Raw genomic sequence first — 16,201 nt, 5'->3', positions numbered from 1 at the left:
GCCAGCCAGATTTAAATCAGTAAATCTTCAATCCTCAAATGTCCACACAAAGAACTCAAAATTCAACTGATATTGATACAAGCTGTACACCTAGAGAGGAAAAATGCTCCTGACATTATCCAGGATCATGGATCATCATTTTCTTCCTCAGGTTCCGTCTTGCATCTTCTCTATCTCCCTGTCTGTCTCTATCTCTCTCTGTCTTTCTCTGTCTCTCTGTCTGGATGCCTTGCTCTGTCTCTCGGTCTGTCTATGTCTCTGTCTCTCTCTGTCTCTCTCTCTCCCCCTCTCTCTAAGACTTTCAGGTTCTAGCCTTATCGGACTAATAAGATTTTACCTGACTTCACCTGAGTACAGTTGCCCCTTTTGAGGGGGAATAAAAAAACAGCAATCCACTATGCACCAAGAATGTGATCCATACCAGAGTATACCAGGTTATCTCTTTAGATGTTGAAAGTGGAGTGGGTCTTTTCTCCTTAGCCAGCTGCTGACAATTGAGTGCTTCTAGGACCTCCTCTGCTCCATCCGGGCATTCAGGAATCTCTGCCTCATTTTGATGAATGAGTGTGGCTTTTTTTCTTGTGACATTTGACCTACAGAATAGTAACTAGAGGGTGCAGATGGGGGGGCAATGAACATATTAATCATGTAACAGTGTGATTGACACATTTTAGGTGGTAGACTGTTATAGACCTAGAAAAAAACAGAAGGTTGTTAAGGGAATCTTGATCCTGAAAGGAATTCTTTAGTCCCTTTTATTGGGAACTCACCTGTGTCTCACTAAGAAAAGCAGAGGGAAAAGTTGGAATTTATTTATTTCATTTGCTTTATGTATTCGATACCATGTTAATTATGTGTCTGAGACAGGCAATACTAGCTTATCTGTAGAAAACTAATTGGTTTAAGTCAATAGTATTATTTTATTAATCAAGGAACAAACAATGGTTATTAACATTGCAAGTTTGACATGGGGAGGTGGATCCAATATGGAAGCTTAAAAGAATTTTAAAACAAATTGAAATAATTTTAAACAATTCTACATTAAAATCCATAAGCATTATTTTAGGTATTCTTGGTATGAGGAAAGAACAAGCATTTAAAAATATTAGGAAAGGCGGCATCAAAATTTTAAGTTTTGGATGAACTGTGTTGTTCTGAGCTATTAGAACCAAGATTCCATCCTTGCTGCCCAGGTATCATTAGTGTATGATTTGCAGAAGGGGAGGGATGCTCCATCACTGCCAGCTGCACCCTCCAGCTGATAGCATGTCTGTGTCTGTAAAGTCCCATTTCCCTGCACATCTGTCCCCTTGGTTGTGTGTTACCACACCTTGGCAGGTGACAGTAGGAGAGGTGCTACCCTCTGAAGACCTTGGAAAATAGAACTGGAAGAGAAAAGGGAGACTCCCTGTGGGGCCTTAGGCCTTTCCCTATCTTTGCTCAGTTGTGGCTCAATGGTTATAAGCTCACTGTGTTGTCTTTTGCAGACCTCTATGAAGATCCAAACCCATCTTTAGCTTCTGCTGCATGACAGGATCTGAAGAAGTCAGCAGAAATGCTCAGGTTGGACTGAGCAAGCGTCTTCCCCATAGTGTGAAGGGTAGGGAAGTTATCACAAAAGGATGGAAGGTTCTTTATTTTTTGGTTCCTAACAATGCAAAAAGGTTGTGCTTTGACCAACATTGGAGGCATGTACCATACCCTAAAGTGTGGAGGGAGTAGATGTAATGGGCCAATTTGCAGGCCATTCTTTGCCAGCTATTCAAAGGATATCTATTCCGCTATCCAAAAGGCCTTTGATAACTTTTCCATTTACTTTCATCTCATTATAAGGCCTATTTTTCTTTATTTCTTCCATCTAAAACATTAGATTGCTTGAACCATAGCTTCCCTCTCCTTTGGCCTGAGTTTGTACTAACTGGTCACTAACACATAATGGTAACAACATTTGAGCACCCCTCTATTCTGCATGAATCTGTACGGTTTAATGAGCAGCTCTAACATGATTTTTATTTTTCTTCTGGAGTTACATGCATACACTGTAGGGGGCGTATAGCTTCTGCCTAAAATTATCCCCACAATGCCCATGGATAATGAACAGTGATAGCCTATATCTAAGGATGAGCCAGGCAGCAAGGAAGCAAGGTTCAGGGACTGTCCCCGCCAGCAGGGACCCAGTTATTCAGGGTCCCGAAGGGGCGCTACCCTTGGGCCTAAATGGGGGACGAGAGAAGGAGACCAAGCATAAGTTCTGTTGTCAAGGTCTCGTTTATTGAGAGAAATGTACAGCATTTAAAGCTCTGAGGCATGAATAGAAGCGGGAACTGAAGCTTAGGGTGGGGGAGTTTGGCAAGTGCCCAAGGATATAAGGTGAATCACTACACTGCAAGATATCCTCCTATAACAAAGAGGCAACAATCTTCCGGGGACATGTTCTTTGAAAAGGTCGAACCCTTCTCAGGAGTCTGCTCAGGGACATCCAGTGTTTTCCTCAGGCTGAAACATCCTATCATTGCTCCCAGGGTCTTCCTGGGAGAGGCTTTAGTTCAATAATATCATGTCTGTATGGCAGTCATTTCAAGGTTGAACCTCTGTGGCCATGCAGCCCAGAGTCACGTAGCCACCTAGAACTATGCAGTCACAAAGTGGCCAGGCCCAAATCCAATACGGCTCCCTACAAAGGACCATGACAGGTTAACACTTACATGAGGAAGATTTAGGAGCAGAACTTGAATATGTACTAGCCAAGCATTGGATAGCTATCCTGATCCACAAGAAAAGATGAGAGAGAGAGAGAGAGAGAGAGAGAGAGAGAGAGAGAGAGAGAAGAGAGGCCATGAATATGTGGAGAAATAGGGGGAAAGGAGAACTTGGAGATAAGAGATAAAGGGAGAAGAGAGAATGAAAGCAATAGAAAAGAGTGGGGAGGGGGCATGCAGCCCCTTTTAGAGTGAGTCAGGCAGTCCTGGCTGTTGCCAGGTAATTGTGGGGCAAAGCCTAGAAGAAATGCTAACAAAAATACTTAACATTTGCAGGTTTAGAAAGTGGCTGTGGAACAATAGAGACAGCAATGTCAGCAAAGCATGAGTGCAAGACAATTAACTCAATACACTGCTATGCTTGACTAAACTAGATTCTTCAGAGGAAGATACCATTGTACCTAAATAAATTTTCCAGATAACTGTCACTTTTCCTTTTAAATACCAAAAACATTTCAAAGAAAATTTAACTATTTGAAATGGAAATCTTTCTTCAATGGATTACATGCCTCCTTGCCTTCTTAAACACAGAATTCAAGACAGAAAATAGAATCTTTGTTTCATAATTCAGGATCATCACTGTGAAATCAATTCCGGAACTCTGTTGGGTTCAGTCAGGCTTGGCAGGTTGATGAAATCAGTGCTCTTTCTCTGTTTTCTTTCCCTTACATATCTGTCTCCCAAACTGTCCTATAAGGTTCAAGATCTCTGTTTCCTTCCATATTTCTTTGCACCCTGATGATTAAACTGAACACACCTGCCACCTTAAGCCCTTCTCAGCACATCTTACTCTAGGAAATATCCTTCTGTTCAATATGCTTTATTGTTACCCACTCTTTTAGTTCTTATGAAAAAATAGAAGTGTGTCTGTTCCAATTGGGACTTCCCTAAATGACTTACACTGTCACTTGGATTATGCCATTTTTTATAATTATTTATGTGTATATATGTATGTATCCACGTGAGCACACACACACACACACACACACACACACACACACACAAACAATCATAATATCTAATATCCATGGAGGTGATATGTATTGCACACCTCGAACACTGAATTCAAACTCTGTTTTGAGATATTCTATTTAGATGAGTAGGAAGAACAGCACTCTCATCCTCTGGCAGAGTGTCACTTTTAGCTGCTGAGCTGTTTATGTCTCGAGTCCTTTTAATCATATATATGTATTCATTTTCTTTTATTCTCTGGGTTTCGGTTTCCATAGATTTGTGGGGTTCACGCTGGGAGTGGGATCTTAATCTGGTTATCAGCACCATCTTGATTTGTGCCAGTGTGCTTAGTTTTTATAGTTTAATCTCACTATCTGTTAAATTTACATGATGATCTTAAAGTCATAAGACTGAGAAAAAAATAGAAAGACAAGCATAGTCTGAAATCCTTGGACTGTGCTAGGCATCCAGTAGTCAGTGTCTTTGCTCAAACCTTCCATCTCATTAGACATGGACCAAAGTTAATGCTATCATGAGGGTTGAGGTGAAAAAGAATTTCCTTTTTATTAGTTCTTTGAAAAATTCAAATGTTCCCCATGCCTATTCCTTTTTCCCCAAGTCTCCTCAGATTCTCACTCTAGTTCCCAACTTCATCCACTTTTTAGTACTCCTCAAGTCCAATTTTGCTACCCATATAGTCATAGAGGTGTGGCCTTCCACTGGAACATGTACAACTTTTAGGGATTACACTCTTTTAAGAAATCTGATTCTCTTTCTTTAGTAGCTATTAGTTCCAAACAGCTGCTCAACTAGGTGAGGGATTTCATTTATTCCTGCCTTCTCCATTTTAATACTTTTTTGTAGATAGAGCTTAAACAGGTCTTGTGGATGCTAGCATAACCTCTGAATTCATGGGTTTAACTTTCCTGTTATATGCAGAGGACACACTTTTCTAATGTTCACTCACTGTCTTTGACTCTTAAAATCTCTACACCTCCTCATCAGGCCCTTATGCTCTGAACTTTAGCTAGTCATCTGTCTCTGTGTTAACTATCATCTTTTAAAAATAAAAGATTTTCTGATGGGGGTTTAGAGATGCACTAATCCCTAGCAATAACAATCAGTCATTATGAATCAGTTTAACATGTTGTTTATTTATAAAATAATAATAGTAAGCTCTCTGTTAGGACCTATGACCTGACTAGCCATGGGCTCTTGAAGTAATAGTGGTCCTAATTGATTTGATCTCCTAGAGAAAGACTAAAATTGATCAGAATGTGTTGATTGTTTATGTGATGTTTTTGTCACTAAAGTACCTGTGTGCCTGTCTTGTCCTATCTGCTGTTTTTGTATCGTATAAGGGTCACAGATAATGACACTGTTCTTCGCGAGTAGTTTTATCATCAGTTTTTGGAGGATAACCAAGCTTATAGTGTCTAATCAGAGCATTATTGTCCTAATATAATAAAACTATAGTTTAGCTGTGTGTGTATTATGTGTAATGTGTAATGTGTATAGTGTGTGTGTGTGTGTGTCTGTGTGTGTGTGTGTGTGTGTGTGTGTGTGTGTGTGTGTGTGTGTGTGTGTGTTTGTACCTGCTTCTACTCTTCTATAGTTGTAGGTAGGGTAGGTTTCGTTATCTAAAAAAAAAATCCAATTTATATCATGAAAGGATTTCCAGCCTTGTAATACAGCTATTTATTCCATATTGGCACAGCTCCAAAGGGTAGAGCAAATAAGGCTGCTGGGATATCCTAGCACTTGCAATGCTTTGCTACCAAACCTAGAACTCTGAGTTCAGTTTTCAAAGCAGATATGATGAAAGAGAAGAATAAATTCCTACCTGTCATCCTCTGGCCTCCACACAAATTCTGGAGGACTGCTTTACCAGAAAATGATAACCTGGAATCAAATAATATGTAAAAACAAAAGTCTAGAATGCTGCAGTCTCACATTACTACGATAGAGAGACAAACAAGTGAGCTTGCAGGTCTAATTTAAAGCACATTATGGGATTCTGGCTTAGGTGACCTTTATCTTACTCCATTTCTAGGGATATCCAATTACTGGTTTGTGGGGGCTGGGAACTGTTGCTAGGGAGATCTAGGAATAATTGCTAAGGAAGTATGTGAGGGAGTTTGGAAACTGCTGCTAACCCATTGTCCTTGCTTCCTGCCAGGTGGCAAGACAGCTTCTAACTTCTAAGCACAATATTTGCTTGGATTTTCCCAGTTCTTGGAAACAGAGAATTAGGCCTCATCTCTTGAATTGCCAGTTTGAATTCTGTTATTGAGTCAGCCTAGCGCTCTCTCTCTCTCTCTCTCTCTCTCTCTCTCTCTCTCTCTCTCTCTCTCTCATTCACACATATACTATCTCTAAGCATATACGTGAATTTAATAACGTTTTCAGTGAAACAACATATTCATACCAATATTTTATTTTACCAACCATAGAATATTCTCTTATATAGGTGTTTTCAATGACCAGTCCCCTTTTGGCAGGTAGATATAGATATGCTGTATATAAAGCTACAAGAACATTTTTTTCATGTAGATCACTGTGAACATAACTCATTATATATACAGGATATTCCTTGAAGAACCATTAACAAAACAGAAAATGTGCATATTCTTAAATATTTTTTACCATCTTGACTTCTGTGGTGCATCAAGGTAGAGCCAATTTATGCTGTAGACAACATAGAGGAACTTTGTACTCATTTCCAAGCAATGAATATTAACTTTAACTTCTTAATTCAGTGTTAGAAAACTTATGAATATATACTGTCACCAAAGAAAATTATAAACAATTTTGTTGGTAGTATTTATTCATGCATATAAGAGAGATACCAAAATAGAAATACAGAAATGGAGGAGAAAGAGAATACCATAGACTATGGTTTGCTACGAACTTGTAGTCAGAATGTCAAGAAACTATGAAATGATGTGAATATCATTTGCAGGTGGATTTACATTGGTAAGAAGATGATGCAGATGAAGTCTTCTTGCCATAGCATATCCTCTGTCCATTACCCAATGAATAATGAAAGAAGAAAGTAAGAAGGCAAGATAAGACAAAAGAAAGATGCAAATGGCGAGGGTTGACTGAAGATTTTGTGGGCTGTGGCTGTGTTTAGATGCCAGATAACTAATGTCTCTAAATCAAGATCCAGATCTACATAGAAATATTTATTATCCTCACATAGCTTGATTAGTGCTGAAAAGCTAAGGAGAGGCTGAGTTCCTATTTGTACCACAATTCACTTAAATTCAAGAACACCACTGTTACTTCTGTAGTATGCAAAGTTCTACAGAATGACTAAGCTGTATTATTTCCAAAAACATGCATTTGTGTGAATTTTTTTTTACAAAATGAATTAAGATGAAGAGAGTACTGCAGACAGGGCCACACAGTAAACACTATATTTTAACACTATATTGTGCAAATTCATGTAAAATATTCAAGTGATAAGCCAAGACTCTTCCAAGGAGCAGATTGTGAATCCCCCCAGCAATCCCTTGGATTGTTCTCTAAACTCTAGGACTTGCTAGATTATCTTCACTCAGCAGCAGTAAGAGCAGAGCAAAGACAGATGTCCCACTCTGTTTCTTTACTTCAACTGGTAACTGAACTGTGACACTATTGTTTTCTAAGAATTCCTTTGCTATATGCTGTTTCCCCCATGTTCTCCTCTCATAAGTGCGAACCCAGATGACATGCCATTTATCTCTGTAACTAAATCAGTACTCTAGAAACTGGATGGTGCTGTGGTCCACAAGAAATACACAATCTAATTCACATGCATTCATATATTTTCCAAGTGTCTTTGCTAATTTTTACCACAGCTTGATGCAAGGCTAAGGCATTGCTTTAGAACAGCTTCTCAAGTCATGGAAGTGAGCAATGCTACAGTTCTCAGCAGCTGCTTTCAAAGACAGAAGTATCCATTTGTCACTGGATTAGAATACAGCCTAACCGGGTTGAAACCGAGACACTTTTCACTCATCAGCACCTTGCAGATATTCTACTTGTGTATAGGGATCAATAAGCCAGTAAGGGATGAGTGTATGAAATGAAGTGCATGTAGTGTTTACATACAAAGACAGAATAATAGACACTGAAGCTATTCTCTCACTTATGAATCAATAACCTGGTCAGCTTCTTCAGTAACATCAATTACTTGTCACTTCCATGTGACAAAAATATCTGGCAGAAAGAACTTTGGGAAGAATAGTTTACCTTGGTCCTTGGTGCAGGAGATACAGTCTATCAAGGCAGGGAGGGTATAAAGCAGATGAGTTAAAGGGGAAGGAGCTTGAAGGTAGAAGGAGCAGGTAAAACACAGAAAGAGCTTACACCAGAGTCACGATCAGACTATATATACTGTATACCTGAGTGTAAGAAATTCACTCCTTCCAGGTGGTTCCACATCCTCAATGTTCTATAAACTCTATCAGTATCCTTGTAGCAAAGCCAAGTGTTCAGATATAAGACTCATAAACAACACCTCACATTCAATGAATGACAAGGCCTTGGAAAAATGCTTCTACTGGCCAGTCTCTTAAAGCTCTCTAGAAATAAGGGCCATTGAATATCCCTGTGTTTTCTCCTATACTTTCCATAGAGTCAAGGATGCTCCATTACATTATCTCACTAAATATCTGTTTCATATACATTATGGTATTTAGTATTCTAATGTGAAGAATACAATAGGATTCTCACCCAGGTTAATCTGTACAAGCTTCATGGCACAAGGGCCTAGATAAGACTGGAATGTATGTTATGGTTTTGACCTTGAGTATCCACAGAGACACCCATTTTAAAGACTTAATATTAAGCTTCATGAGAGTGTGGTGAATGGTAGAAATTTTAAGGTTGAACTCAGTAGGAAAAATTTGGGTTATTGGAGGCTTGAGATTCTCCTTTTGCTTTTTCTTTTCACTGTTTGTGTGCATGTGCATTTCTTTCTATTCATGCAGGTACAGAGGCATGTGTGCACTTGTGTGTGGAAGTCCCAAGGCAACCTTAGATGTGGTTCCACAGGAGACTGTCCACCTTGAATTTTAAGAGTGGTTCCCCTACTGGACAGGATCTCAAAAAACCTTCTTGGATGTCTGAGAAGCAAAGGACATGGGTTTACATTCACCCATCCAGCACTAAAAATACAAGGACATTCTATCATGTCCAGGTTTTCATTCTGTCTGTCACAGTCATATCCCACTCTTTATGTGGATGCTGGAGATCTAAACCCAGGTTCTCAAATCTGCAAATCTGGTACTCTTACTTATAGAATCATCTCCCTAGACTCCTCTCTTTTTCAATGTTGGCTCTTGGAGCTAAGTTCATTGTCAGGTTTATGTACCAAGTACTTCACTGACTGCAATCTCTCTTGCCCCATGTCCTTGACCTTAATTCCGTTGACCATGGAGCTAGCATAAATTTCTTCTCCCCAATCCAAACATAGACAAAATACACTGGAGTCAAACAATAACAGAATGAAATCATCACAATTGTGAATCTAACAAGCCACTTTCCTAACAGATTCACTGCCTCAGGAATATGTCTTCAGAACAAAAATCTGACTAACAAACACAGAGCTATCAACGATTCAGATTTCATTACTTTGACATCTATAAGTCATGAGTGAGGTTGAACTGGGGTTGACTTTGGCTTTCTCTGAATGGAAATTATTTGCAAAGTACATTCATCATACAAACAACCTAGCTTTGAAGATTGATTGAACTCTTTAGTATTGTTCCTCCCACAAATAGAAACTCTGTCTTCCTTCCAGGAACTCTAGATAAACTTTACTCATTCCTACAGGCTTGCAAGAGCTTTAACTTACACAGAATTGCCTAATATTGTAATGTTCCCATGAGATTCGAAGGTACAAAATGTGATCTCTGTGAGAGATTTTTTAGGTCCTCAATTGCCCTTTTCCCTTCAACATTTATACTTTAGTGAAAATGCAGCTAAGTAGGTATACGCACACACACACACACACACACACACACACACACACACACACATGCACACAGGCACACACATACATACACACAAAAGCATTCACTCATAAGACTTCTATTTGTTATCATATAAAACACAGTATTACAACTAGTAATTTAGGGTAGAATAGAGGATATTCCCAGATTGTATGAAAATAATATGTCATTGTGTATGAGGATCTGGAACAGCCAAAATTTCACTATCAGCTAGCTGTCACTGAAACAGTCTAACAGAAATGACGTGAGTATATTGTACTTACATGCAACCTAGTAGGTACTGAATGATATATAACATGAAATGCTAATGCATTATTACTATTCCCAAATATATCTACAAGCTGACTTGTGTTTAAAGGATTCCACACTTGTTTGTCATATTTAACTTCCTATGTTTTAAAAGTAATGATCCCTTCCAGTTTCTGCCTGTGCCAAGAGCTGAAAGCCTGTCACCAGTAGCACTGACTCACCTGAGAGCAGTTATAAGACCAACACTTCTGCTCTCAGTGACCCACCTGCAGACCTCTGGACACACAAACCCAGAAACAGACTGGGACAGGACACTTAGTAGTTCTGCTCATGCCTGGAGCTGAACAGGTCCTACAGCTCTCTGTACCCAAGTCACATGGGAGACAGAGCTGGACTCTCAGAAGTGTGGGCAATGCTGAGAGCTCAGGGGAGACCTCCACTTCTGCTTACATTCCTGGACCAAGAGGAACCTGATTAGTTCCCTCTGGGCAAAGGAAGACAGGAGCAAACAGGGGCAGGACACTTCTAGATTCTGCCTGCATCCATAGATGAAAGCCAGTCATCAGGATCTCTGACACATTTGAGAGCAGAGGGAAGACCAGCTCTTCTGCTTCAGTCAACCCACTTGGAGGCTTTAGGACACACAAACCCAGAAGCAGTCTGGGAAAGGACCCTTCAGTTTTCTGCCTACAACAGGAGCAGAACTGGTCCCAGAGTTTTCTATACCCAGGTCTGACTGAAAGAAAAGAGGTCTACAGGAGTGCTGACACACATGCTTACAGGAGGGTCAAACCATTGTCAGAGACAGAAAGACCAGCTAACATGAGACAACCTGATGGCAAAAGACAAATGCAGAAACCTAAGCAACAGACACCATAATAACTACTTTGCATCATCAGAGCCCATTTCTCCCCCCAAAGCAAATCGTAGACATCCAAACACACCTGACAAAACAAGACTTAGATTGAAAATCCTATCTCATGATGATGATAGATGACTTTAGGAGGACATACAGACCCTAAGAGAACACAAATGCTAGCCCAAGTTAAAATATCCAGCAAAACTCTCAATTTACATAAATGGAGAAACCAAGATACTTGACAAAACCAAATTTACACAATATGTTTGAATAAATCTAGCCCTACAATGGATAATGAATGGAAAACTCCAACATGAGGAGGGAAAGTACACCCTAGAAAAAGTAAGAAAGTAATCTTCTTTCCACTAACCCAAAAGAAGAGACACAAACACACTTAATTTCACATCTGAATAAAAATAACAGGGAATAACAATCACTATTCCTTAATATCTCTTAACATCAGTGGAATCAGTTTCCCAATAAAACTACATGTAATAATAGACTGGATATGTAAAGAGGACCAAGCATTTTCTTGCATGCAGAAAACACACCACAGTGACAAACACAGACACTACCTGAGAGTAAAAGGATGCAAAACAATTTTCCAAGTAAGTGTTCCCAAGAAACAGGCTGGAATAGAATTTCAAATATCAAATGAAATCGACTTTCAAACAAAAGTTATCAAAAAAGATAATGAAGGACACTTCATGTTCATCAAAGAAAAAATCCACCAAGATGAACTCCCAATCCTGAATATCTATGCATCAAATGCAAAGGCACCTACATTCATAAAAGAAATCTTACGAAACCTCATAGCATACATTGCAACTCTGACAATAGTAGTGGCAGTTCTCAACATCCCACTCTCAACAATGGACAGGTCATGGAAACAGAAACTAAACAGTTACATAGAGAAATTAACAGAAGTTATGAACCAATTGGATTCAACAGATATTTATAGAACATTTCGTTCTGAAAGAATATACCTTTTTTGAAGCACCTCATGGTAACTTCTATAAAATTGATCATATAATCTGTCACAAAACAGACCTCAACAGATAAAAGAAGATTGAAATAATCCCATGCATCCTATCAGATCACCAAGGACTAAGGCTGGTCTTCAATAACAACAATAACAACAGAAAGACCACATATACATGAAAGTGGAACAATGCTCTACTCAATGATAACTTGGTCAAGTAAGTAATAAAGAATGAGATAAAAGAATTTTTAGAATTTAATAACAATGAAAGCAAAACATTCCCAAACTTATGGGGCACAATAAAAGTAGTGCTAAGAGAAAAACTCATGGCTCTGAATGCCTTTAAAAAGAAACTGTTCAGTGGTTTGCTGCTAGCATTCGCCTCTGTATTTGCTGTATTCTGGCTGGACTGAGAATAGGACCCCATTGAAGGAATCAGAGAAAGAACTGGAAGAGCTAGAAGGGCCTCGAGACCCCTTATGAACAACAATGCCAAGCAACCAGAGCTTCCAGGGTCTAAGCCACTACCCAAAGACTATACATGGACTGACCCTGGACTCTAACCTCATAGGTAGCAATGAATAGCCTAGTAAGATCACCAGTGGAAGGGGAAGCCCTGGGTCCTGCTAAGACTGAACCCCCAGTGAACTAGATTGTTGGGGGGAGGGCGGCAATGGGGGGAGAATTGGGAGGGGAATACCCATAAAGAAGGGGAGAGGGAGGGATTAGGGGGATGTTTGCCCGGAAACCGGGAAAGGGAATAACACTCGAAATGTAAATAAGAAATATTCAAGTTAATAAAAAAAAAAGAAAAAAAAGAAACTGGACAGGACTTGCACTAGCAACTTGACAGCACACCTAAAAGCTCTGAAACAAAAAAGAAACAAATATACCCAAAAGAAGTAGATAGCAGGAAAATAAAAAAATCATCACATCCTACTCCAAAAGCCTATATTCAAGAAAACTGGAAAATCTGGATGAAATGGACAATTTTCTAGACAGATACCACGTACAAAAGTGGAATCGGTATCTGATAAAACATGTAAACAGTTCTATAACTCCTAAAGCAATAGAAGTTATTTAAAAAGCCAAGAACCAGATGGGTTTAGTGTAGAATTCTATCAGACCTTCATAGAAGACATTATAACAATACTATCCAAATTATTCCACAAAATAGAAACCAAAGGAACAGTACACAATTCCTTTTATGAATCCACCATTATACTTATACCTAAACCACACATAATAAATAATGGGAACTCAGACCAATTTCCCTTATGAATATCAACAGAAAATACTCAATGAAATTCTGGCATAGCAAATCCAAGAATACATCAAAATAATCATCCATCATGATCAAGTAGGCTTCATCCCAGTGATGAATATAAGGAAATCCATGAATCTAATCAATTATGTCAACAAACTCAAAGAAAAAAATGCACATGATCATAATATTGGATGGTGAGAAATAATTTGGCAAAATTTAACATTCTTTAATGTTAAAAGTCTGAGAAAGATCAGGATTCAAGGTCAATACCTAAGTATAGTAAAATTAATATAGAGCAAACCAGTTGCTAACCTCAAATTAAATGAAGAGAAACTTGAAGCAATACCACTAAAATCAGAGACTAGAAAAGGCTGCTCACTCTCTCTCTACTTATTCAATATAGTACTTACATCCTAGACAGAGCAATCAGATAACAAAAAAGTCAACGGGTTACAATTTGTAAAGAAAGAAGTCAAAATATCACTATTTACAGATGAAATAATAATATATATATAAATGACCCCAAAAATTCGACTAATCAGCCTGATAGTCAACTTCAGCAAAGTGACTCAGTATAAAATTAACTCAAATAAACCAGTAGCCTTCCTCTACTCAAAGGATAAACAGACTGTTAAAGAAATTAGGGAAATGACATCTTTCACAATAGTCACAAATAATATAAAATACCTCAGTGTGACTCTAGCGAAACAAGTGAACCATCTGTATGACAAAACTTGAAGTCTCTGAAGACAGAAGTTCTCAGAAGATGGAAAGATCTCCCATGCTCATGTATTGGCATGATTAATATAGTAAAAATGGCCATTTTGCCAAAAGCAATCTACAAATTCAAAGCAGTCCCCACCAAATGTCCAATTCAATTCTTCATACCCTTAGAAAGAGAAATTTGCAAATTCATTTGGAATAACAAATAACCCAGGATAGCAAAAACCCTCCTCAACAATAAAAGAAATTCTGTGGGAATCACCATCCCTGACCTCAAGCAGTATTACAGAGCAATAATGATTAAAAAAAAAACTGCATGATACAGGTACAGAGACAGGCATGTATTAGATGAGTGGATTAGAATTAAAGACCCAGAAAAGAGCCCACATTCTTATGGCCACTTGATCTTTGTCAAAGGAGCTAAAACTATCCAGTGGAAAAAATTACACTTTTAATACATGGTACAGGTTCAACTGGAGATCAGCATGTAGCAGAATGCAAATCGATGAATTCTTACTGCCTGTGCAAAGCTTAAACCAATGTGGATCAAGAACCTGGACATAAAGCCAGATACTCTCAAACTGTTTAGAAGAAAAACTGGGAAACAACTTCGTACTCAAGAACTTGGTAAAATTTTTTGAAGAGAAGAACAATGGCTTATGTCTAAGATTAAGAATCCATAAGTGGGACCTCATAAAATTGCCAAGATTCTGTAAGGCAAAGGATATTGTCATTAGGATGAAATGGCAACCAATAGATTGGACAAAAAAATCTTTACCAATCATACTTCTGATTGAGTGTTAATGTCCAATATACACAAAGAAATAAAAAAGTGGGAGATTCCAATAACTCTATTAAAAATGTGGTAGAGTGCTAAACAAATAATTCTAAGTTGATGAATATTGAATGGCTGAGAAGTACCTAAAAAAATGTTCAACATCACTATTCATCAGGGAAATGAACATCAAGACCACCTAAGATTCCACCTTATGCCAATCAGAATGGCTAAGAACAAAAACTCAGTTGACAACAGATGCTAGTGAGGATTTGGATGAAGAGGAACACACCTCATTGTTGGTAGGATTGCAGGTTGGTGTAACCACTCTGGAATTCTGTCTAGAGATTACGCAGAAAATTGGATATACTACTACATAAGAACCACTCCTCGGCATATACACAAATGATACTCCAACATATACCAATGACACATGCTCCAATATGTTCATAGCAACCTTATTTATACTAGTCAGGAGCTGTAAAAACTCAAAGGCTTTTCAAAGGAGATATGGATACAGAAAATATAGTATATCTACACAATGGAATACTTCTCAGATATCAAAAATAATAACTTCATGAAATAAATAGGCAATTATACGGAACTAGAAAATGTCATCTTGAATGAGGTAACCTAATCACAAACAAAAAAAAAAAAAAAACCCACACATGCTATGCACTCACTTATAAGTGGATATTAGCCAAAAATCTCTACTTACCCAAGATAAAAATCCAGAGACCACATGAACTTTAAGAAGGACAACCAAAGTGTAGATGATTCAGTCCTTTTTAAAAGGAAGAATAGAAATATTTATAAGAGGAAATATGGAGACAAAGTTTAGAGCAGAGACTGAAGAAATGACTATTCAGAGCATATCACACCTGGGGATCATATATATATATATATATATATATATATATATATATATATATATATCTCCCCAAACCTATACATTATTGATGAAGCCAAGAAGTGCATGCTGACAGGAGACTGATATAGTTGTCATCCGAGATCCTGAGCCAGAGCATGACAAAAACAGAGGCGAATGCTTACAATCAATGTTTGAACTGAGAAAGGGTTCCCCATTGGAGGAGTTATAGAAAGGACAGAAGGAGCTTAAGGGGCTTGCAACTCCATAAGAGCAACAACAGCAACCAGCCAGAGCTCACAGGGAGTAAACCACCATCCAAAGACCATGGACAGATAATGGCTCCAGCTGCATGTATAGCAGAGGTTGGCCTTGTTGGGCACCAGGGGGAGTAGAAGCACTTGGTCCTGCCAAAGCTGAACTCCCCAGTGTAGGGGACTCTCAGGGAGCAGAAAAGGCATGAGGTTGAAGACTGGGAACACCCTCATAGAAGAAGGAGAGGGAGGATGGGAAATTGGACTTCTGGACAGGAAACCCAGAAAGGGAATAACATTTGAAATGTAAATTTTTTAAAATCCAATAAAAATAAATTATATAATTTATTAAGATTTACACTAACAGACTGGATTCATAAAAAATGCACAACATTTTGCTGCATACATGACAAATCACTTTAAAGTCATCAAAAAATAAGGAAGAATACTTCCTATTCATCAAAGGAAAAATTCACCAAGATGAACTCTCAATCCTGAATATCTATGCA

The 16,201-nt window shown here is 38.4% G+C and overlaps 1 protein-coding gene across 3 annotated transcripts in view; it reads left to right on the top strand.

Annotated features, from left to right (window-relative positions):
* Window positions 1-16,201, top strand: part of Cntnap5bl1 (contactin associated protein family member 5B like 1) — a 1,004,796-nt gene that overhangs the window by 701,894 nt on the left and 286,701 nt on the right. The window contains exon 14 of one of the 3 annotated variants that reach the window (XM_063272229.1): window positions 1,488-3,771. Coding sequence (XP_063128299.1) covers window positions 1,488-1,531 — 44 coding nt within the window. The 3' untranslated portion in view covers window positions 1,532-3,771. 3 annotated transcript variants of the gene reach the window in all.

This window comes from Rattus norvegicus, chromosome 13 (assembly GCF_036323735.1).
Source record: "Rattus norvegicus strain BN/NHsdMcwi chromosome 13, GRCr8, whole genome shotgun sequence".
Classification (NCBI taxonomy): Eukaryota; Metazoa; Chordata; class Mammalia; order Rodentia; family Muridae; genus Rattus; species Rattus norvegicus.
Note: the sequence above shows the minus strand (reverse complement) of the source record. Positions and strands in the feature narration are given on the sequence as shown.